Genomic DNA, 24,783 nt, shown 5'->3' with positions numbered 1-24,783 from the left:
ACGAATTTCAACTAGATTCTCCTTGAACAACACCTGGATAAACATTTCTCTGTAACATTGAAAACTCGGAGCTTCCTCGCAGAACCCCCTTCCACTTTATTGATAACAATAATTCCATTCAGCGGTGTTTTGCATTATCCAAGAGATATACTCTGTTACCCTGGTACTCACGCTTGGGTCATTGGTAGCACATGCCATCCCGTAGCTAACGATACCGACCAGATAAACGAGTCCATTATAGTAATCCGTGTAGAACAGCGGTCCACCAGAGTCACTTTGGCACGTGTCTTTCCCCGAGGCAAAGGTACAAATCTGCGTCGCAGCGAAGTTGGCGTAAGTCTTGGCGCACTGACTGGGATCAATCACCGGCAGGCCAACTTTGAGCAGAACGTTCGATTTGGGATCACCGAAATCCGTGGAACCCCAACCGGCGGCTTCGAGTTCGATTCCCACGAAGGATGCCCCGTAGTACTTGAACGGGAGACATACCGGGCTGACACCGTTCGAGAAGACCATCTCCGTGGTGGTCCTCATTAGGGCTATGTCGTTTAGGTTGGTGAGCTTGCTGTAGGACTCGTGAATTTTTATCAAGGCCACTCGGTACAGGGCTGCGTATGTCGATTCTGCTCCAGTGGAAATGTTGTGATCACCGACGAGTAGTGCCAGATTAGATATGCTGTGTCCGGTTGGACAGTGAGCTGCTGTTAGCGCATGGTAGTTTGTTACTAGAATACAGATAATACATAGTGTTAGTGTCGAATTTATGGCTAACGTAGATTTTTGCTTTGCTTCGGTGGCTTGTGATCTTAAGGTGAATATGAATCATGAAAAGTCATACCTCGAATCTTCAAAAGCACAAATCTTGAGATCCTGACATCGGTTCGGGCTGCGAACTGTTTCGATTAGTCTCCACCAGTAAGTGACCAATCGACCAAGTTTTCAGATCGAACTACTATATAGTTCTTTAAGTTGTACTCTTGTAGTTTTGAGGTAAGGCATGTAGAAAACCGAGTTAAAGTTTCCCTGTGTATAACTTTTTCATTGACGGATTATGCACGAATCTTCATGAGGTGCAAATAAACAAGATGAAAGGGCCTAACTTAAGATTTTTGCGGTTTAATTTTTCTCATGTAAAAATGTAATTGAAGATTCATCAGAAATAGAATCGACTATGTATGATAAGGAGCGCGCCTTCGTTGAGATGTAAGGCATCATGACGGCAGCGGGACCTTTTCATCACATTCGAATTTTCCGTCAAACTATGAGGAATTAAAACCAAAACTGTACAGAAATCGATACCGCATTACCTATCAACGGAATTAGAGTAATGCGACAATAGATCAAAATAATACTCGCATTGGCTCAATCGAACAGAAGGTACAGCAGAGATAGTTTGAATTAGTATCAGAAGTTGTTTTTTTGAAATCCTTTGGTATTCATGGAAAAATTTGGAGTAGTTTCTAATGCAGTCCATAGAAATACTCGATGGTATAATACTTGTAGATTTTGTTTGGATAAAAGGTCTAATGGGGCCCATATAGGGAGCCGGATCCTATTCTTAGCACTTTTGATTCACTTCAACAGTGGTTTTTTTTATAGCTTCTTTCAGCAAGACCAAACTGAGGTCGTGTGTTCGAATACGACCGTTCCAGGATTTTTTCATGTTGTATATTTTCTCGACTTCCCAAGGCATAGAATATCTTCGTATCTGCTACACGATATACACATTCAAAAATTGTCAATCAGTTTTCAGTAAATAACTGTGGAAGTGCTCATAAGAACACTAAGCTAAGAGTCAGGGTATCTTCCAGTTGGGACGTATTTCATTAGGGCAGCTGAAAAAGCATTGGAAGAGATGTTGAAAACTGAACTCAACTTAATTTTGACGAAAATGCAGATGGGACTGACTTGCGATTCACGGCAGTGCAGGAGTTCTAACTGATTTATTTTTTTCAGGAAATTTGCTGAACATTTTTCGAAAAATGATTTCCTGTTATTTTAATGTTATTTTGTGCAGTAAAATTGAAAAAAAAATCAAGGAAAATTATTTTACAGAATAATAAGAAAAATGTGTTGAATTTATTTGTACATTTATTTGTACAGAACGTGATAAAACCAAAACCACTGTACAAGGTTTAAAACAGAGATGCTTTTTGAACAGAACAAGAGCTTGGCTTCAACTTCAAAATGACAAAAAATTTCAAAGTTGCAATGTTCAGCAAAAATATGTAATTCCTCTATACCTCTTCTGATGACCACATTTAGCTTAGCTTGGACTGACTACACATATCAATGGTTGCTATTGCGCGATTGACCAAAGTAAAGAATCAACTAGAAGTTCTGCTGCGATTGGGTTCTTCAGTGTGCATAATTCAGTTCCTCTATTTATACATGATCAATAACAGCGCCGGCCACGCCCTTGCAGTCAGGTTGGATTGGGGGAAGGAATATTAGTGTGTAAACTTTGCTATTTGGAGACCGTATATGCCTCTGCGTCTCCACAAAGATTACTAGGAGGGTGGTTGTTAGTGGAGAGGAGTGTTGGGTCACAGGATTCACTTTGATAAGCGCAGGCCTGCCCAACCTTTTCAAACCGCGGGCCAAATCTCAGATTTCATATAAGCTGGCGGGCCAGATTAAATATGTGTAATAATATTGATGAGCTTTCGTCGATTCGAATGTTCCCATTTTATATGCCTTGCTGCTGCTAAGCTAACCATTAAATAAAAACAAGCAGATTATTTTAGTATTTTTGTATTAATCCTTTTATTTGCTATCGTTTAACAAATTGTACATTCAATGAGAAACTTGGAATTGGAGTCTTTTCTCCAACATTCGAGGCATGTTGATTTCAGAGTCTGTCACTGAAATTCGCAGACTAGATTCCAAGTTCTCATCATTTTCATTCTCGAAAAAAGATGTCTGCGAAAAAGATCATTAAGATAAGTACTCCCGAAGAGAGATAACATCTTCATTGCATGTTGGCGGACAGGAAAGTTTTCTTCATGCACATGATCGTGGTAGAAATTGATGAGTGACGTTTCTTCTTGGAATTTTGATTTGAGCTCATCGTTGCATTGGAGGTCTATGATTTCCATTTGAAATTTCTCAGATGTTTTGCTCACATCAAGAGTGAAGGGGGTGGTAAAAATGGCGATTTCATCACTGTGCTCTTGGAAATCCGCGAATCGACTTGCAAATTCCTGTTGAAGGGCTTTTATTTAACCGGAATATTTTACCGATTTGCTTGGAATATTTTCTGCAAGGTGAGCAAAGTGGACCAAGTTACCAGCAACCATTTGGTTATGCCAAAGTGTCAATTTCGTTTCGAAAGCTTTAATGTTGGAAAACAAAAATCGTTGAGATGTTTGGCAATATCAACTATGAACGCTAAATCACTCACTCACTCAGGATCATTGAGTTCAGAAAAAGGCTTATCTTTCTTTTGCAAAAATAGTGCAATTTCCTTTCGAAGAGAATAAAATCTAATACCACGACTCAGCCAGCGAACTTAACTATAATACAGCAAATCGCCGTACTCTGCTTCCATCTCCGTTAACATCATTTGGAATTGGCAATAATTAAGTCCCCTGGCCTTTATGAAAATTATTGTCTTCACGACGAAAGACATGACTTCAGAAATGTTGAGTGTTTTAGCACACAGATTTTCTTGGTGGATTATGCAATGGGCTGGAATTCTAACACCCTACCCTTGCAGGTGCTTCTCCTTCCTCATAAGTGACACCACGCCGGAGATTTTTCCTATCATCGCTGGTGCCCCATCAGTTGTGATGCTACTTAAGTTTTCAAAGATCCTTCATACAGCTCATAACTGCTTCCATCAGTTTTTTTGATGTTAACTACGTCTTACGGCAATATACTGGGTGTCAATTAAAAATCTAAAATTTTGCGACCGTCACGAAATTATCTAAGATTTTGAACGTTAATAACTCAGTCATTTATCGATAGATTTTCAATATTTTCCCACCAATCGATCGGAAATGTATACAACAATTTCCTCGAATGGAGAAAACTATTGATTATTGACAATAAACTATTGAAAATTGGGAAAATGTCGACCCCTTTCTTACGCAACCAATCACGTGCAAGCAGTTTTCCACGCTTCTTTTGCGTTCCGCTTCGCACTATAAAAGCAGACCGATTCCTGCTTCTTCGCTCATTCTTCTTTTTGCCGTCAGACTGTGAACATGGTCGGCGAGCAAGTCTCGAGTGCCTTTCGCATTCTCAGCTCAGTTTTCAATGGAACGCGAATGGAACAACAACCCGCCGCCGCGACTGAAGCCGCTTGTTAAAGCGCCCATCGTCATCGCCACCGCAAACCTCATCGGGCGAGGAGGATTTCTAACAGTGCGCCATCAGCACCTAGCTACCAGAGGCAAGCTCTTGATCATCAAGCGGCGGCAAAACACCAGCGTCCGGATTGTGAAATCGCTCAAGATTTCTCAATGGACTCGCGCTTTCAGAATTGGCGCTGCAGGAATCGGGGCGCAAAGGTAAGTTTGTACGAAGTGGCTGAAGAAAATCGACCAAAGCCGCTTGTTGAAGCGCACATCGTCATCCGCACCGCAAATCTCATCGGGCGAGTAGGATTGCAACCAGTGCGCCGTCAAAATGTGTCCGTGTTACGCAAATTCAACAATTCAATCGGCCTTTTTCAGAGCCAACAAATGTGTTTTAAAGAGTTGATTGTGTAATATTCTTTAATTTGTTCGAGATGGCTGAAGAAAATCGACCAAAGCCGCCAAAATGTGTTACGCAAATTCAATCGGCCCTTTCCAGAGCCAACAAATGTGTTTTAAAGAGTTAATTGTGTAATATTCCCTAATGTGTTTACCACATACTTGCTATAATTTCTTAATTCATCTCATAGCAGCATACAATAATTGATTTATTACGAATAATTGACAATACGGCAATTTGAGGATGTTTCCGAGGACGCTGCTGCAGTGCCGTCGGGATGCAATAACAGCATAATGCTAATCTTGTACATCCCTTTCCCAGACATCAGTTTCATATAGCCTATTTCCCAGATAAGAAAACGAAGAATTTGAAAGGAGGAGCATCACCTGCTATTCTAAGGGTATAAAGCATCCATTCTTCGTTGAATTCGGTTTCATTCTGTTTTCGCTTTCGAGCTGGTAAGAGTTCCTCCAAACCTGCTCAGCTCCTCGCTACCAGAGGCAAGCTGTTTGTACGAGATGGCTGAAGAAAATCGACCAAAGCCGCTTGTTGAAGCGCACATCGTCATCAGCACCGAAAATCTCGAGGCGAGGAGGATTGCAAGCAGTGCGCCGTCAAAATGTGTCCGTGTTACGCAAATTCACCAATTCAATCGGCACTTTTCAGAGCCAACAAATGTGTTTTAAAGAGTTGATTGTGTAATATTCTTTAATTTGTTCGAGATGGCTGAAGAAAATCGATCAAAGCCGCCAAAATGTGTCCGTGTTATGTAAATTCAACAATTCAATCGGCCCTTTTCAGAGCCAACAAATGTGTTTTAAAGAGTTATTTATGTAATATTCCCTCATGTGTTTACCACATACTTGCTATAATCTCTTAATTCATCTCATAGCATCATACAATAATTGATTTATTACGAATAATTGACAATACGGCAATTTGAGGATGTTTCCGAGGACGCTGCTGCTGTGCCATAGAAATGCAATATTTTGACGTTAACTACGTCTTACGGCAATATACTGGGTGTCGATTGAAAATCTATAATGTTGCGACCGTTACGATATTATGTTAGAGTTTGAACTAAAGGAAGGCCATAGTTGCATGACAATCGACTAAAATTCAAATGCAGAAAATCACTTGGCGTAGTTAACGTCATGCGGTCGTGTCTTGTATACAACCCCCCCTGATTTTTTTTCCGGTTGTTGTTCTTTTCATAGGAACCAAAGCTGCCAATTCTTCCGTGATTTGGAAATGATCGTCAACTTCTCTTACGAAAATAGCTAGCTGAGCCGTGTTGTTACGTCAGTGCTCTCATCGATAGCTAGAGAGTCAAATCTGAAGCGTGAGGCTTTTTCGCGTAACGCCATTTTGAAATCATCGGCGAGAACCTGAACCCTTCTTGTCACTGTATTTCGTGACTAATGTTACTGAAGGCAGATTTTTCCTTTGGGCACATGATTTCAACGACAGCCGAAATCATTCCTTAACCAAATCTCCGTCCTGAAACGGTTTCAAACGTTTTGCCAAAATTTCGCTAATAGCAAAACTAGAATGCGCTACATTTTCCGATTCCGTGTTTTCCCGGGAAAAAAGAGTTTGTTGTTTTGACAATCCTCTTTTGAAAAAAATATACATCGATTAATGTCAGGAAATAAAAATAAATAGAACATCTTACCTTTGAAGCTCATTTAACTTTTGCTTTCTTTTTGGTCCAGTAAAAGCATCATAACTTGTAGCATGCTTGGTTTCATAGTGCCTTTTGAGTTTATATTCTTTAAGAACAGAAACACTTTCCGAACAAACCAGGCAAACCGGCTTCCCTTTCGTCAAAATGAAAAAATACTTCTCTTGCCATTCCTCACACACGGTGTTCACTTTAAATTTTCGTGTTTTAGGATTACTTATAGCTGCCATTTCAGAGTATCTCGATGCGTAAAACATGGGTTTCTTTCAAACCAATTCAAATCTCACTTAAACCGATACTCGCAAACGAGCAAAACCGTCAAAGTGTAAATAAAACTTCTGTTTGACACGTTTTGATGATGTTTACAAATTCATTCCAATTAGATTTTTGCCTAAGCATAGCCCAAGGTTCTGAATTTACTAAGGTGGCGCAGACCATTGGTAAGTGCCACTAGTTCTCTCTTTTACTTTCCCGCTGTTCTTATGCAGCGCAAAAAAGTACGTCACAATTTGCACTGCATATGAAAAGCGGGAGAATAAAAGGGAGAACTAGTGGCACGCATCATCTGTGCCACTTGAATAAAATTCATAACATTGAGCATAACCAACTTAGAAATAGTGATGCCAAAATTATTTAAAAGTAAGACACAGTTAGATGGACGGTGAGAATTGGTACAAAATTTTAAATTGTCGTCAATTTTAACATTTTATCCATTCAAGAAATGGGCATATATTTTATCAACCTTGAGGGGCCGAATCAGCTCGCGGGCCGGATGCAAAGTATTTTTGAAGGCTCATAGCGGGCCGAATAAAATGCCGTACGTTGGGCTGGCCTGGATTAGACCATGATAAACAATTATTTGTGAGATATAAATATAATATTTTTAATTGATATGGAAAAAATTAAAGTAGAAGAAAATAATGTGACGAACCATGCAAAGTTTGTTAAATAAAGTAAACCTTTTGCAAGTCTACACTTAGAGTGTCGATCCATTCAAAGTTTTGTTTTAATACAAAAAAAAGTACAAGTATAAAAGAAAGATGTTTTTGTCATTGGAGCCAATCTATTAATTATATTCGTTAGCTCTGATAGAAATTTAGTTGAAATGTATACAGTTTACAGAAATCATAATCAGTTTTTATCCCTTTTGAGTTCCGAAAATTATTGTGCCATAGCTTCAACACCCTTCTAAAATTTTATTTTTGATCAATGTCAACCTAATTTTCATTCTACACAACAGGTAAAGGTTAATTTTGAACTTTTCTGTGAAAATAATTTGAAGTGCGTATTTCGTTTTACAATAAAGTACCCTAAACTACACTGTACATACCTCCACATAATTGATGTCATCGCAATGTTCAACTATCTATGAATTAATATTCAAATTATATTGAAAATAGCACCCTATTTTGCAGTTTATTGATTTTATAAGAAAAATATAAAATATCTTGAATGAGCAGAGAGCATTGATATGCTTTTTACTAGAATATATCCTGTTGTTTTCATCATTTAAAAAAAAACGTTTGTGTCGCGGTTACGGCAATAATATTTATTCTATAAATCTTTATATTCATGATTGGTAGTAAAATGTAAATTAAAAATAATAATTACGCAATGTTTTGATAGGAACATGAACTATGGATTATGTATATCCATTTAGGAGTAAAATTGAGAGATGTTGACTAAAATTTTTGATTTCGGATTTGTTATAAATGTTGTATTACCTAAGATCCAAAAGTATAAGTTATCGATATCCACTCCTAGCTATTCTAAAACTGATTATAATTTTTTGAAACTTGTGCAATATTCACAGTAATCATTCTTAAGGAAGTGATGTTGAAAAAAATTTAATTTATTGTTCGACTTACCGAATATTGTAGCAAAAAAAACATGGAAAAAGGGGTATTTTTCTTAAATTTACTTAAGTTTCGAATATGTCCGCTTATCGATTTTCCAAATGTACTCTATTGCATCTTAACAACACAACGAAGAGCTTAAGCAATCATCTAGTCCATTAAAAATTAGTTTTGATAGTTGTATATTTATTTCTTGTTAGGTATACGAATATAGAATTGGGTCAATTATAGACATTTATATAGATTTAAGAAAATACAGAATACAGTTTGTCATTGCCAATCAATAGATGACACCTATGATCTTTTTTATTGATAAAGTATATCGAAGTCCATGCACCATTTATTGGTTTTTTACCAACTTTATATGAAAGCAGTGCCCCGTACGAAAATGAAATTGAGTCACTGTATTTATACTGATTTCATAATTAACACGGTTTCTTTTACATTGATTCCGGAATAAGCACGTTTTTGCGCGGATTTTTTTTTCACACGGCACATATCTACAGTGTAAAAAAAAACCTTAGTGTAGTTAATGCAAAATATCCGTTAGTCAAACTTCATCAAGATACAATATTAGTCAAGTACAAAAAAGTTAACATGTAGCTGTTCAGAAGGCAGCTTTCACGTGTGAAATACATAATCTCTTAAACTATGATAGAGCTCCAGCACGTTTGATGTGTGTAGGCATCGAATTGGGAACATTTATTCCTTTAAACGAAGAGTTTTGTGAAACATCGTACAAAAATTGCAGTGTTCTTTATTCAGTCGCGTTCCCAGTATTTATTATATCTATGAATGTCACTTCCTCTTCTGATCACACAAATATGTGCAATAAATCGTTAATTACTTTAAACATAAAATTTTACTCAGTTCAAGTTAAAAGTTATGCATTCAGCAAAGTTGTTCATAACAACATTTTATAAAAGTGTGCTAAATAACACAACCAAAAATTTCCTCAAATAAAAGATTCTAAGGCAGCATCCAAAAGCCAAATAAGTAAGTAAGTAAGTAAGGCAGCATCCATTTATTATGTAACGCTAAAATGACGAAAGAGCATGTTTTTGCAACCACTTTAGCATTTTTTCCTGGTCAAATAACGGTTAAATCAAATTTAAAATATAATTTTAAAAATAGGTTCAAATTTGAACCTTGACACTTTAGATCATGTTTGACATTCACTGAGTCAGCAAAAAAGCCACATGGGCTCATCTTTTTAGCACTGGGGTTGTTGCTATTTGACATTTCGGAAGGGACGCGGAAAACAAAATGCACCCAAAATTTGAGTTTAAACCAAAGGGTGTGACGAAATCTCAAAAATCATAAAAAATGTTTTTTGGCCGTAAACCAACGACAATCATTTAAAAATGGAGTAAACATTGTTTCTGGCCTAAACTTTATCTTTTTTTTTTTTAAATCTTTATTTGAGTGTATTTTAACGCACGAGGGCTAGTTCTACACTTATAAACTTTATCGTTTGGCACTGAATAAACATTGTTTCTGGCCTAAACTTTATCGTTTGGTACTAAAATTAGGACAGGGCTTTAGGACCCTATTGCGGAATTAAAAGGGACAAGGTATCTGAATGGTGCTGAGAAAACTGGCAATGAGGGTCAAGACAACGGAGGGAATGTAAGCGTCAGTTATGTGAAGTTTCAAGACTTCGAGGAAGGCTCAGGATGCCATTCTGCAGCTCAAGAACAATAACGTTGCTGATAAGGATGATAGTGTAAGCTGAACTAAAACAAATGGGCCCGGTGGCGCTGGCCATTCGTAGGCACCGTTCCCAGGAGGATTGAAAAGAAAAAGTAATATGCCCCATTTACAAAAAAAGGCGACAAGTTGCGATCTACAAAGTGTTATCCCAGATCATATTCCGTCTTCTGTCACCTGCAGTAAACGAATTCGTGAGAAGTTATCAAGCCGGCTTCGTGGACAGTCGATTGACAACGGACCAGATCTTTCCAGTACGGGAAATCAATGTATAACCTTTCTATCAATTTCAAGCATCGTCCGCGAAGAGATCTGGAGAATAAAGGACGAGGACAGTTCCCTCTGAAAGCTGGTGTGCAAAAATGTGTGAAAATTTTAGACCCATCGGAGTCTATGTCTAAGCAATGGACTCAGGTGTCGAGAAACGATTGTCAACAGATCCATTCACTTTAATTGCTTCGTGGACATTATCGGTTGAACATTTGGCAGACCTTTTCACTCGCTTGGAACGTGAGACAGCAAAAGTCGAAAGTGATGGTAAATGCACCAAAGACAAAGTACATACTAATAGACGGAGCTGAGCTCGACAGGGTTTACCTAGGAAGCAGTGTGACAATAAATCGGGATACGTCATGGTCGTCCGATGCTCGATGAGTCCGTCTACCTTAGATCTTCCAGTCGAAAAAAAATTGTTTTTGAACTATGTACAAAATCTTATTAGGCCGGTAGTATTCTACGGGCATGAAGCATCTTCTATGCCCGAAAAGGACATGTAAGCTCTTGTGGTTTTCGAATGCCAGACGCTTCGGACGATCTTCGCAGGACAACGGTGTGTGGCGTCGAGGGATGAATCGCGAGCTCGCCCAACTATACGACGAACCCAGTATTCAGAAGATGGCAAAAGTTGGAAGGATTCAATGGGCAGAACATGTTGCAAGAATGCTGAGCAGTAACCTTGCAATGATAGTGTTTGCTTCGGATCTGGTTGATATATTTGTCTTTTCTTTCTTTTTCCTGCCTTTTCCATGATTTTCAGTCCATATCGAAGTCAGACATGTGTGGACTAAAAATATGGAATGCATATTTCTAAATCGGACTTTAATTGATTTGGTGAGCTTCATAGCCACGCGACGAGTATCATAAGGCACTTAAACGACTTGCGTAAAGAATTGTGCCGTCGATTTCAAACTTAGTCCGGAAAATTGTTTTGTGAGTATTTTTTTCCGACTGAGTCACTGGACATTGCATGTTGATGAGCAGAACAATGTTTTAGTGATTTTCGTCATTTATGTATGATTTCAGAGATAGTTTTACCCAATCTCAATTAAAGTGATATCAGATAGGTGTACTTACTAATGGTTGCTCCGCAGAAAATTCCGGCCCCACTTGCAACATCCACCACCCCAGCCATCATCGGGAACTCGTTAACAAGCGTCTCCGTACCTCCGACTATCTTTTTCTGTGGAAATTGATTACGTTATTAAAATTTGCAGCTGACACACTTGATTCTCTGCTGTTCGAAATCTGGCTTACCTTACGCCTCAATCCGCACTGGCAGTTGATCTTGGTAGCGGTGCAGTACACCCGCCCTCCGTAGGTCGTCGATGGAACCTGCAGTGCCACCACCATCGAGCTTCCGGTAGACTCGGCCGCAATCGTCCCAGTGCCGCAATATGCTTTGGCATCGGAAAGATCCATTTTCCCACCGGTCGAAATCACCAGCTTATCGTAGTAGCAGGATGTGCTCTGTTTGTTTGACGAGCACAAAGCGCATGGTTCAATATTTGTCAGCTAGCTTGGAGGGGTTCTGGCCGAGTGAAGCCTTATGGGGGGTCGTCCATAAGTGACGTAGCATTTTACGGGGAAGCGGAACTTAACAAATTTCAATTTTCGGGGGAGGGATAGGTTCTCATCTAGCGGAAGAAGCATTGCAAAAAAGTTTGGATTTATTTTCTTCGTTCTAGGTTATGGCCTTCAGTCTATTATGCTCAAAAATTGATTTTATATTTTCATCCGACGTTTCGGACACAGAAAGGCACAATAAATGTGTCCGGAACGTCAGATGAAAACTTAAAATCCGTTTTTGAGCATAATAGACTGAAGGCCATAACCTAAAACATAATTATCACAGTCGTATCCCCGAGAAAGTTCAATATATTTTCTTCATACTTGTAAAAATGGAAGAATTCTCCTAATGCTAGCCAAATTCAACATTTCATATTCCCACATAAACCAATAACTCGTTCTTTGAAACCTTCAAGTAGACATGTTTTCATGATGAGAGTGGTTCCCATAAATTGGTCAGATAAAGTCAAGTATCTAGGGCTCGTGCTAGGTTAATCCACTAAATGTTATAAATACAGTCGAAGCTCGTTATAGCGACAATAGCTCTCTATAGCGACATTTTTCGATCCCTTGAAAAATATTTTAATGTTAACACTATTCTCTATAGTGTCATTTCTCTATTAAGACGGTCCCTTGCGATGTCATTATAACAAGCTTCGACTGTATATAAAATATCTGTTTCCATTTATTAATCGAAAATCAAAACTTTGTCGCAAGAACAAGCTTTTGATCTTTAAACAAATTTTCAGGCTGGCAATATTGTATACTCTATCAATATGAATTTAATGTTGTAATAACAGGAAGAAAGTTTAAAAAAAGAATGTTCAAAATTATTCTGAAGCTCCATCTCTGGTATAGTACTAATGAGTTACATATCCAATGTTGAATCATTGAAAAAAATGTCGAGAGGGATATGTAGAAAACCAGTGAAAAAATGCTACGTCTTTTATGGATGTTCCCATGCAGGAATCTACCTACCTGTGGTATGTAAACGTCCGAACAGGTCAGCGCTATCCTGGAGCCGGGTGTCGTCGTCAGCACCCATCGGCAGTCGGTATTCGCCGGGTAGAGGCCGCTGTAGTTTGGCGAGTAAATGGTGTAAGTTTGACCAGAATCAATTTGCCTATAGTAATCGCAGCCGGCCGATTGTGCCAATGCGGAATGGCCGAGAGCCGCAAGGAATGTTATGCCTGTTTGGAGTGAATTTTGAACCGGTAAGCTACCATGCGTCTCCGTTATTTTCAGGGAAAAGTGTTGTAGCTTGGATACTCTTATAGAACCCATTCATATCCAACTATTATTTCGATTTCGTTCCATATTGATCACAAATGCCTGCTACCGAATACCGTGGTGAATCAAAATCCAGACGGTACCAATATCCGGACACTCTGATATATTAGTAAATTAAAGAGAATTAAGTGACAATATGTTTGGTTTTTATTCCCTCCCTTTATTATTTAACCATATTAATCATTTTACATATAATTTTAATCTAGTAACCATCGTCAAATAATTAATAAAAATAAAAACAAATAATGTGTTCGAGTTGGACGTCTTTTCGTCGCGGCCCAACTCTAACTCAAGTTTGACTATCGATGAACGCGCGAGCATCGTTTGATTGGAGAAAAAGTTCGTGAAGTGTATTTTTAGAGCATGTTTTAATCATAAGTGTTTGAGAAAATATATTTTAAAAGTTTGGAGAGTGCACTGTGGTTGAATAATCTGGAAATAAGCATTTATTCGTGTGTGAAAAGACTGTCCGGGATTACGAGCCAGTGCACAGTGGTCCAGGAATCAGTTTTACGCGGAAAGATGCATTTTGAGCTTTAGAATGAAACATTAGACAAAAACGGTCTTCTACAAAGTTGTTTGTATTAGTTAAGCCCTTTGTTTGGTTTTATTGAAAATTAGGGTGGACCACATTTTCATAGAAATTGTGTAACTAACTTTCTTATTTGTAGAAATTATATTATACATGCTTCAGCAAAGTTATAGACCATTCAATTTCAAGCAACTTTGCCAAAAAAAAATTTTTTGTATCTCTTAAATTGACCGATTTAGAGCTTTTTTCCTGCAGTGACATAGGGTGGTCCGAACAAAACTGGTTTTCTGGCTCTAGAGATTTCAATTCAAATTTCTCATCAAAGTAGTCTATGAAACACTTTTAGAGCTTTAAAATATGCGTAATTTGGTGAGTGAAGAAACTCGCTATCTCTTTTCGTTTAGGAGTTATTGTTGTTTTTCTCTCAAAAACATGCCTACTTTGATTGTGAATATCTCTGATTGGGGCAAACATAAAAAATATCTTTTGACGGCATTCAAAAGACAAAATAAAATTGTATATTATATCAAAAAATTACAGATGTGTTATTTTTGTAACTCTAATAAAATGCCTTGAAAAACAAAGGTTTTTTAAGCAGAAAAACTTTAATAACTTTTGAACTAAAATAGATATCATCAATATTTTTGCATGAAAATTTGCGTTTTGTTAATTTATTAAAGTCGTTCATTGACTGCTTTGACGAGAAATCTGAAATAAGAAAGATAGGGCTCTAAAACTATTTTGAAGATTTTCATGGTATATATTTCTTTATTATTTTACATTTTGAGCATGAAAATGAAATTTTAGATAAAAATGATCTTCTACAAAATTGTTTCTAAAAATGTAAGCTTTCATACTGTGTCATTTGAAACTAGGGTGGTCCACAATATCACACATATCCTATATTCAACTTTTTTATTTGCAAAAATACTGGTATATGCTCTTAGGCAAAGCGGTAGAACTTGAAATTTTGATCAACTTTGCCGAAAAAAGTTTTTCTGTAGCTCAAAATTTGACCAATCTAGAGCATTTTTTCCTAATCATCGCAGGGTGGTCCAACAAAAATAAGTTCTTTAACTCTAGTTTTTTTAATATTATTTTCTCGTCAGAGTCGTCTATGGACGACTTTTAGAACTTAACAAAATGCAAATTTTCATGCAAAAAGATTGATGATATCTATTTTAGTTCAAAAGTTATTGAAGTTTTTGTGATAAAAAATGTTTGACTTTCAAGACGTTTTATTAGAGTTACAAAAATAACACATCTGTAATTTTTTGATATAATATACAATTTTATTTTGTCTTTTGAATGCCGTCAAAAGATATTTTTTATGTTTGCCCCAATCAGAGATATTTACAATCAAAATTGGCATGTTTTTGAGAGAAAAACAACAATAACTCCTAAACGGAAGGAGATAGCGAGTTTCTTCACTCACCAAATTACGCATTTTTTAAAGCTCTAAAAGTGTTTCATAGGCTACTTTGATGAGAAACTTGAATTGAAAACTCTAGAGCCAGAAAACCAGTTTTGTTCGGACCACCCTATGTCACCGTAGGAAAAAAGCTCTAAATCGGTCAATTTAAGAGATACAAAAAAACTTTTTTGGCAAAGTTGCTTGAAATTGAATGGTCTACAACTTTGCTAAAGCATGTATAATATAATTTCTATAAATAAGAAAGTTAGTTTAATCATTTATATGAAAATATGGTCCACCCTAATTTTCAATAAAACCAAACAAAGGGCTTAACTAATACAAACAACTTTGTAGAAGACCGTTTTTGTCTAATGTTTCATTCTAAAGCTCAGAATGCATCTTTCCGCGTAAAACTGATTCCTGGACCATAGTGCAGTGTTTCAAGATCCGGACATCGTCTAAAAGAGCCACGTTTAACTAGTGTGAGTGAGTTTTAAGCAAGAAAAAACAAGAGAAAACTTGAAAAATAACTATAGGAAGCGTAGTGAGTAATCAAACTCCAATTGATTGTGAAATAAATATTGTATAATTTTAATAATAACAGCTCGAGCCGCGTCGACTACAGTTCCAGTCACATGCACTTCGGCTCAGGTAATCAAACCACTAATATTTCAGACGTGCTATTCTTTTTGACATTGTAAGGCAAACGCGAACTTCAAGCTTATTTATGATTTATATTTGATTGTGTGTTGATATGGTTTTCATTAGAATTAAACAAATTTTACATGCTACAATACAGATGTCCGGATTTCGATTCAGCAGTGTCCGGATTTAAAGACATCGTTTGCATCAAGTGTCCGGATTTATAGACAAGACATGTTCTAATGTTTCAATGATTTTCATATTAAAATCATTGTTTTTACTAAAAAGTTCATCACTTTCGTGAAGATCTTATTTGAAATAATGTTTCAAACAATATTACATTAGGGCTTTTCAAAAACAATAGATTCATATTCGAATTTGAAGATTTGTATCCACTTAAACGTCCAGGTATTGATGCATAACGGTACATGTTAAATTGGTTCTTGAAAACATAAGGCTACAGGACATTCAAATTTCAAATTGCTCATATTTGAGCATCAGTCTATAGGTATGAATAAAAAACGCTCGCATTTACTGCATGTAGCATAGTCTGATCCACAGAGTTCACTACATCGTTGGTGTGAACAAAAATCCCTCGAACATGTAGTATGGTATTGGACAATACATTTGGGTTTCGGTCTGAGTTATTTATGGGCCGATCTACATCACATAAGATATAATTATAGAAATCTCGCGTAATTTTTCAAAAGAACCTATCTTACATTGAGATGCTCTCTTTGTTCACTTTCTCTTTAATCAATCTCTTTATATCTCTTTCAATTTCGTCGTATCACATACATCAAATTCTTCTGATGCTTTTTTTTTTTTGAAAACGCTAACTAAGGACACTGTTTATCATTTTTTAGTTAAAAACTTCCCAAGAGCTTCAGTATTGCTTTATTATAATCGAAAAAGATTGAGAGAGGAGAGAATCTCTCATTGGGTAAAGGTAGTAAAGTTCAGCGAGAAATAAATTTATGATATCTTCAGCCAAATTGTAGATTTGCAAAGACAGTTTATATCATTCCTAATTTCAAAAGGTTCATTTTAGTCAGATCGTTATTTTGTTTGAACTTGTGATGCAAAACATGGCAAATGTATTGTCCATTACTGTAGTTCTTTAGCATATGAGATTTTACTACATACGTCACGTGTGGCAGAGTACTGACAACTGCTTTTTGATTTTCGTCTTTGTCACCGCCTATGTCCAACTTATTTTTGAATTTTAGCTTGAAATCTGGATGCTCTGCTGTGAGTCTTGCAAGGTGCCTTGGGATTTCCTAGTTTTCTGCTGAAGTTTTTAACAGCATGTTGTAAAACGCGGTAACTTTGATAATGCGGGTAACTTTGATAGTGCGAGACCCACAACACACTAAGCGAAATAAAAAAGTTTCTGTTGATCAGTTAAGCAAAACAAATGCAAATGTAAAGAGTATTAGTAAGATACTTCATGTCAAAGCTTTTTTCGTTTGAATCAAGTACATTTGAGGATTAATATGCAAATATTAAAAATTTATATGATGTTACCATTTTTGAAACGCTTACAAACAATCTGTTCTACAATCACTATTTGATGAAGTCATAATGAGATTGTCACTTATCCTTGACAGTCTAGTTGTAGTAGAATACGAATTTGATCTCAAGTCTTCGATTTTTAAGCTTAAGGGTGCAAAAATTTGTTAAACAGATTTTGGGGGGCGAAAAATCTAGAAAGGGAGCGAAAAGGCTATCATTGGATCATTTGAAAATAATTACGCATAACCTTTGAAGGACACACATCTGAAGATTAATCAATCCCAAACTCAACTAATTCCAGGAATATTTGACCTTAGATCGATATATCTCTAATAATGATCATTTTAAAATTATGATAGGCAACACTTGATAATTATCAAACACAAAATGTTTGTGTTATGCATCCACGTTTTTTAATATCATGTGAATTTTCAAAATCGTCGGTATTTTCACAAGGTCGGATGATAGGTCACAGCTAACATTTAAAACACAGCAAATTTTAGATGTGCAAAACACGTATCTGAGCATTTTTAGAACTTTTTGCAAATGCCCAATATTTATATAAGGTTTTTTCTTGTGTGAGAACTTTGAGGTTAGAAAACTTATATTTCTTTTAATGGCATCCAGCTTTTTACGGAAAAAAATCTACAGTACCCATTTTGAAGTTTTGGTTGCACTAATCCTTATCATTTCTTATGGTACAAATTATTTTAGAGTCAAATTTTGAAAAGTTTAGCAGACAAAAATCGGCAAAAGCGTTTGCTGCCGAAGACGAATAACACTCTATTTAAATATAAATTTGAAGAAATATCAGATATGCGTCGGTTTTGAATCTTCAGTATGTCAAAAAAAATCTGAGTTTTTCTTGGTGTTACAAAAAATACTATCATTGCATCATTAAAAAATGAGTTGAAAAACATTCTGGATTTCCATATACTTTTTAATATTTTTTGATTACATAAAAAAGCGTTCCCAGAAATATCAAACATTATTGCAGTAATTTTAGAAATAGCGGATAAATCAGTATGGAATCACAGTTAACGAATCATCCCCCAACTACGCCACACATTTGAAAATATTACATTAAAATTGTCTAAACTGAGCCGAACTTGTTTCGAAAACTGATTCAGTAGCCTTTAATGCACGCAAAATATTGTGAAAATTTATATTATAAATTGCAGTCAAGTAAATTATAACTAATAATTGGGGGTTATCTAAATATCGATAAAATATTTTAAAATGTACATATTTTATTGAATTAAAATATTGAATTTGAATTCAGATAACTATTTGTCTCAAGGGGGCGAAAGTTGAAAAAGTTCGGGAAGCACTGGCCTAGAGGTATGCAACGCCCTATAAATGTTCCATAATGCATCCAATTTTGTTCGATTTATACTCCATTGTCAAACTTACCCCAAAACAGAAAACCGACTATCGATTATTTGAAAAAAAATATATATCCATTCAGAATCAATCTTTTGGCAATTTATCAACTGGAATCGATAGTTAGGGTATCAGTACTTGTTTTTTATATGTAAATTATAATTCTTTGAAACAGCATGCATAAATATTCAAGTTCTTTTTTTGAATACAAACTATCAAACTTTACGTTTTACGTTATCTGCAAAAAATAACCTGAATTTTATAGTTTTATCTCAGAAATAACTTCAGAGTATTTCTCAGGAAATTCATGATTTTTTTTTCTAATTTATCAAGCAAGTTTTCCAGATGTTCATCTTTAGTAGTTCTTCAATAGATTTACCAAGGATTTCGTCCAAGATTTCCATTTGAAAGATTTTTCCAACGGTTTATTCCCAGATTTAGGAAATCCTTCAAAATTGTTGTTTAAGATTTCTTTAAGAATGAGCCAGAGGTTTATTTTCATGAATAATTCTAAAGATTCCTCCTAACATTCCTTCAGAATATCGTCCAGAAATTCTTTGAGAAATTTTTCAAAAAAGTCCTCAATAGAATAAATCAGGAATTCTTCCATGGAGGGAACACCCTTATCATCAGGGAGGATTATTATAAAAAAAAAAATCAGAAATTGTTGGAGTAAATTCTGCAAGAGCTAGAAGTGGCTAGAAAGAACTCCTAATGAAATTTCTGATGAAATCTTTTGAAAAAATACCGATGATGTACTTCAAAGTTTTCTGAAAAAAACTTCTGGATTCTTGAAGAAGTATCGGAGGATTCCCTGAAAAACATCGGACTATAAACAGTGTGTGGGTATGGCCCTTGGAATTGCTAGAAAAAACTTTATTTTTACCATTCATATTTGATAAAAAAAAAACTGGTGAAGTATTCTCTGTATGAAATGTTGGAGTCATTCATAGAGAAATGTTTGCACGAGCTTCATAAAGAACCCCTGGTTGAATTTATTGAGTAGTTCTTGAATGAGTTAATACTTAATTTCCAGGATTAATTCCTAGAGAAATTTTTGAAACAATTCGTGGGATAAATCGTGCTTAATTTCTTGTGAAAGTCCCTATGAAAGAGATTAGAAGAATTACTGAAAAAACGGCATATGGACTCCTGGAGGAGTTATTTTAAGGTTCCATGGGCAATCAGCACCGGTATATTACTCTTTAATGATTAACATGTTTATTGCCAAATAAAAATTAAAAACGACTTCAACAATACATGATCACAAAGTCCATTATTTTCAATCCCAAAAATTATTTTTTTTATTGAAAGTATATTATTGTTTCGATTAATTGACTAGTCAATTGGCACATACCTTTATTTGAAAAGGCCCCCAAATTTGATTGCACACCGGGCCTCAAAAACCCTAGTTACGCCACTTCATGAATTACATCATCAACCAAAGGTGACTTCCAGATCTTACCTTATCCCATCTACCCATAATCCTTCCCATGACAATTGTGGAGATGCAGAAGATTGATCTGTCTCTTCCCTTCTTTGATGACCGCAAGGAATTAGCCGGTGCTGTTGACTTTTAAAATTTGAGCTTCCGATTTGTGCTCATTGAAAATGGTAAGTAAAATCCCAAGCTCCATTCATTGAATCTCTGTGCAACTTCAATAGTTCTGGTCATCTATGCTCATGCTCACGCTAATGATAAAAGATTTCGTTTCCAGATAATAAAATAGTACCACAAGCAAATTTATGTAATTTTACCTTACATAACCCAGAGATGTTCTGGAATAACTTTGCCTACAATGCTACACATATATGAAACTACAACAAATAATGAAGTAAACATCATAACTCAATGAATAATATTAACTTATACACGAACACAAGCAATATCTGCCTCATAGCCTTCGGGCTAGTGAATACTATAATATTACCATCAATTGATGAACTAATTGCACTTCACGTATAAGCTTTAAAGCAATTCAAACATTTAAGTGCCCATCTAATACTGAGAAAACCGTTTGAAAAGATCCCCAAATTTCACAGCATTAATCATCAAACGAGACTTCATCAAGCAAGAATTTTCCCCAATTAACCAACAGATTCAATTATCTCGCGTCGGTGGAATAACCGTCATTACCGAAACAAAATCCTAATTTCATTTTCACTTCCGTCTTCCTTTTGGCGGTTCGCTTTTAAAATCGCACCCATAAATCGGACGCAAATCGTGCCTTCAAGCCCTGCCCTGGAATGGAGCGTTGTCACAGAACTTCAATGTAGGGATAGCACTGTCGCACGTTTGCAGCTGGTCGCGGACAAAAATTCACTTTCGTTTCAAAAACTTAATATTTTCGCTTCGGGTGGTTGGCCCACTGACGACTGGTTGGGAAGGTATAATGGTTCGAAGTCAGCGCCTGGATCTAAATATCTCCACAGCTTATTTTTCTCGCTACTATAATTGTATCTGTCTTTATGACCAGTTTGTTCAGCACAATCTGTGGCGGAAAATGTAGGGGGTGTTTGTACGGTGGACTAGGAAGAGGGGAGATATTTGCTTTTGTCAAAGCAGAACAACTGGAGATAAGATTTCGAGAGTTTTTATATCCTGGACAGGTGATAGGAATAAACATTATTATAAACAAGTTGGTCAAAATTTTGCAATTAGGACTTTCTATCACATTTACAGTCATGATAATTATGATTATATATGGTCTTATTTATCATTTCTACATATACCCTATCAAGTTTTTGATTCTTTAATCGTAAGTAAGAAAGATTCATGCTAGTATGATGATATTTTTTGTTATTCGGTTATCGTACATCATCTTTTCTGAGCTTGAGAAAAAGTGATGAAAAACTATCTTCAAAGAATATGGATAAAATTGATATAAAATCATAACATTCATAACATGTTTTGCATTTTGTTGAGTACTTCATACAATTATTCTTGAACGAACACGTTTTGCGATAAATTGCGATCAAAACCGGTGGGCAATATCAGCGCTTTCATCGCCCTGTTCACAGCTGCGGGGTTCAAATGCAAAGGGGTGTAAGTGACATGTTGGTCGGTTATGAGTTGAGCATGTAAAATAAACTGTAATCAGGCTTTCCAAGCGTATTTCTATGTGATTTTGCCATTCAATAGAAAAAAAATAACAGAATTCGTAGAAGATAGGCTTGTTTTTCTAAATCCCATTCAATTAGTATAGAATGACAAATTGGTTTAAAACTTCAAACTATTTTTTCAAACCAGATTTTTGTCGCTTGCACCTCTTTGCTTCTAAACCCCTCAGTTGTTCGCGCCATTTCTAACTGGTCGCGTCGCCACCGACTCGCGACTGCCGCAAGGAAGCGTCTGAGAATAAAAAGATAAAAATTAATTGCCACCCACCGCACCCGAAAGCACTCGGATCGCCATAAAGTCTCCGATCAAATAAACCAAGTTCTGTGAAATCACCCTACTATACTGCGGCTGATTACTGGGTAGCTATCTTCCGGGAAAGTGGGGGATTTGATGTGGGTTTCAGTTTCCCTTCACTATCAGTTAGCGTCATTCAGCGTCAGTCGGTTGTTAGTCGGTCGAATTTGGTTTGAAGTGGTTTAAAATTGTTTCTTTTATTTCAATTTGGGAGATAAGGATAAGTTATTAGCTCTGCGAACATCTTGGATAGACGTAAAGGATGAGATATCGCTGTTTTGGTGAACCGTTTTGTGAAAGCAGATTGGACGTAAAATTTGATGTTTGTTGTTCGTCCACTTCGATTAGGCAAGGATGCGTTACTATACATAGGATGACTAAATGGTTCCGATTTTGATTCTCTCACCACTAACTGATTAAAAAAAAGTGTTTATTAGCTACTGTATCAGTTGGTTATACGAGGTTGATAGAACAACAATTATTTTGCAAATAAATATGATTTATGGTGGTTCACCAACGCGGCGTGCTCATACAAGTGAATTGAATTATGAAACTATACCACTGTGAATGTTTGACCGACATTTCAGTTCCAACGTTTTGAAGCTTAATTACAACAATCGCTGGCTTTACAAGTCATTAATTTTTATTACAGGTAATTCAAAAATATAGGCTCAATATAGTTTCTACTTTCAATGGTGGTGGTAGAGAAACAAAACGCAACTTTAATTCAATTCGGTATACACGTTTCGACCTTCACAGTCAGTTTAAAATTATTGGTTACCTATGACTATTTCTGATTTGATAAGCCATGTTTATAGATATAGTACAAAGATATATACGGAAAAGTATTAAACGTGTTTTTACGACAATTTTGGTAGAACAAGATGCACTTTCCCTAATAATTTTGATATGCACCATCATTCTTTTCAAGAAGTTTACTGATGGAGAAAAGCAAGCAAATTGGACGAAAAGGAACTTCAGCAGGATTTTTGTCCGGTTTTAAAATTGGTAAATCCTTGGCATTATTCCATCTGTTAGGAAAATATGCAAACTGAGAACATTTATCAAATTTATCAACCATCAATGATAAGCTACTAATTGTTGGATAAGGATGTACAAAATTCCATCATCGCCATCATATTTTTCATGATAGTTCTACCTTCTTCCAAATCAGTCCCACACGAATTTTCAAAAACATTCTCTTGATCGAGAACGCTCTCGAAATCCAGAGTAACTTGATTTGCAATTGGATTAGTTGATCCTAAATTAAAATTGTGTGCGCTTTCAAACTGCATAGGGTAGATGTACCAATAGTGGAGGTACTAAGCACAATAGAACTTCATTTAATTGCCTTAATTCAAGAAGTGCAATTAATGTACATGTTAATGTTTCAACGGGAAGTAAAGACCATTGACTTGATGAGAAAAATGATTTCATCGCAGTAATCCGCGGCATGTCAGTGAAAAATAATACCTCCACTATTGGTACACTGTTCCTTTAGTTGCGGTATATTTTTAATTTGTGTTCCTATAGTTGCGGTATCCGTTCATTTCTTATGGGATCCTCCACTATAGGAACACTTTACCGCAACTATTGGTAAAAGTAAAAACTGTTTTATCAATTGAGTGTTATTTCATCAGTTTTGAAGCAATTTGAACGCTCTTTTCAACTATTCCGCGTATCAGCAAGCCAATACGTCGATTGGCAGTGTCGGTTCTGTGGCTAATGTAATAAAATCAGTGAAAACGACACTACCGCAACTATAGGAACACCCTCAACTAAGGGAACACTTACCCTAACAAGTTTTTGAGCTTTTTTCCAATTTGTTAGTAATTAATTTGTTTTTCTCTTTCAATGCCAGAATTGGCATCTGAGGATTTTTGATTTCTAAATTTTAGATAATTTCCAAAAAGGATTTGAGCCAAAATTTTTGTTTCTAGAGAAAAACGTTTTTTTAATTTCTTTTTGCACATCCTGCCATATTATTTATATAAATAGATCGTGAGTGTGTTGAATTTGCCTTCTCTTCACGTTGTTAAGACATATCAAGAGTTAAAGATCATTGTCTATAATCACGGATTCGAATTGTACTTTACATTTTGGTGTTGCAATGCTTATTGCTTCAACTATGGAATTTTAATTAAAATTTCGAAAGCATTGTCAATATAAAGTTTTGGTTGAAAAGAAATTTTAACATTAAAATTACTACTACTAAACTACTACTAAATTATCCAGTCGACTCGAAAATAATTGAAAGTGGAGTCGATAGGATTGAGAATCGTTTCAGAAGATATTTGAAATGTAACAGGGACATGATCAGAATCAAAATCAGCGTGAGTAACAAGTTGGCTGCAAAGGTGACTAGAGTCGATTAAGACCAGTGATGCATTTGAACGCATTCAGTTCGCGTTCCAGTTCAATTTTTTGAACGCAGCGATCAAGTAGGCTTGAACATTGAGCAGTTCAAAAATATGAACCCGTGCGAGCCAAAAACTGAACCCAATTGACTTTGACTGATACACGACAAAAATCTATGTCAAAGCTATGTTCAAAAATTTGAAACAGCAAGAGCAGTATGATTTTTCTGTTCATGAAAATTTGAGACGATCAATTCATTCATTTCTCACGTAAGAGCTCCAATCTAAATTGTGAACTGAACGGGCCGTTCTTGAGCAGCGGCTGGCTCTTGCTCGGAAGTTCATTGTCTACTGCGTTCTCGTGCAAATTTGGCTCGGGCTCCGTTCACTTTTGGCTCGCGTTCAGTTCAAAATGCATCACTGATTAAGACCAAGTCAA

The 24,783-nt window shown here is 36.2% G+C and overlaps 1 protein-coding gene across 1 annotated transcript; it reads right to left on the bottom strand.

Moving 5' to 3' along the window:
* Nucleotides 1–72: 72 nt before the first annotated feature.
* On the bottom strand, nucleotides 73–20,996 carry LOC5568268 (venom serine protease 34). Its single transcript, XM_001657915.2, has 5 exons — nucleotides 20,710–20,996; nucleotides 12,775–12,986; nucleotides 11,485–11,697; nucleotides 11,305–11,410; nucleotides 73–725 (listed from the first exon to the last, which is right to left on the bottom strand). The coding sequence occupies exons 1-5, from the start codon at nucleotides 20,729–20,731 to the stop codon at nucleotides 97–99; spliced, it is 1,182 nt and encodes a 393-aa protein (XP_001657965.2). The 5' UTR covers nucleotides 20,732–20,996; the 3' UTR covers nucleotides 73–96.
* Between the last annotated feature and the right edge of the window lie 3,787 nt (nucleotides 20,997–24,783).

Source organism: Aedes aegypti, chromosome 3, assembly GCF_002204515.2.
Source record: "Aedes aegypti strain LVP_AGWG chromosome 3, AaegL5.0 Primary Assembly, whole genome shotgun sequence".
NCBI classification, from domain to species: domain Eukaryota; kingdom Metazoa; phylum Arthropoda; class Insecta; order Diptera; family Culicidae; genus Aedes; species Aedes aegypti.
This window is presented reverse-complemented; position numbering and strand designations above follow the sequence as displayed.

What these genes read in the sequence shown, in the direction of transcription:
- LOC5568268 (XM_001657915.2), bottom strand. Translation starts at nt 20,731, where the DNA reads ATGAAATTAGGATTTTGTTTCG. An exon ending in GAAATTAGGATTTTGTTTCG is followed by an intron (nt 12,987 to 20,709) that starts GTAATGACGGTT and finishes CACTCCAAACAG; the next exon opens with GCATAACATTCCTTGCGGCT. An exon ending in CGGACGTTTACATACCACAG is followed by an intron (nt 11,698 to 12,774) that starts GTAGGTAGATTC and finishes TCAAACAAACAG; the next exon opens with AGCACATCCTGCTACTACGA.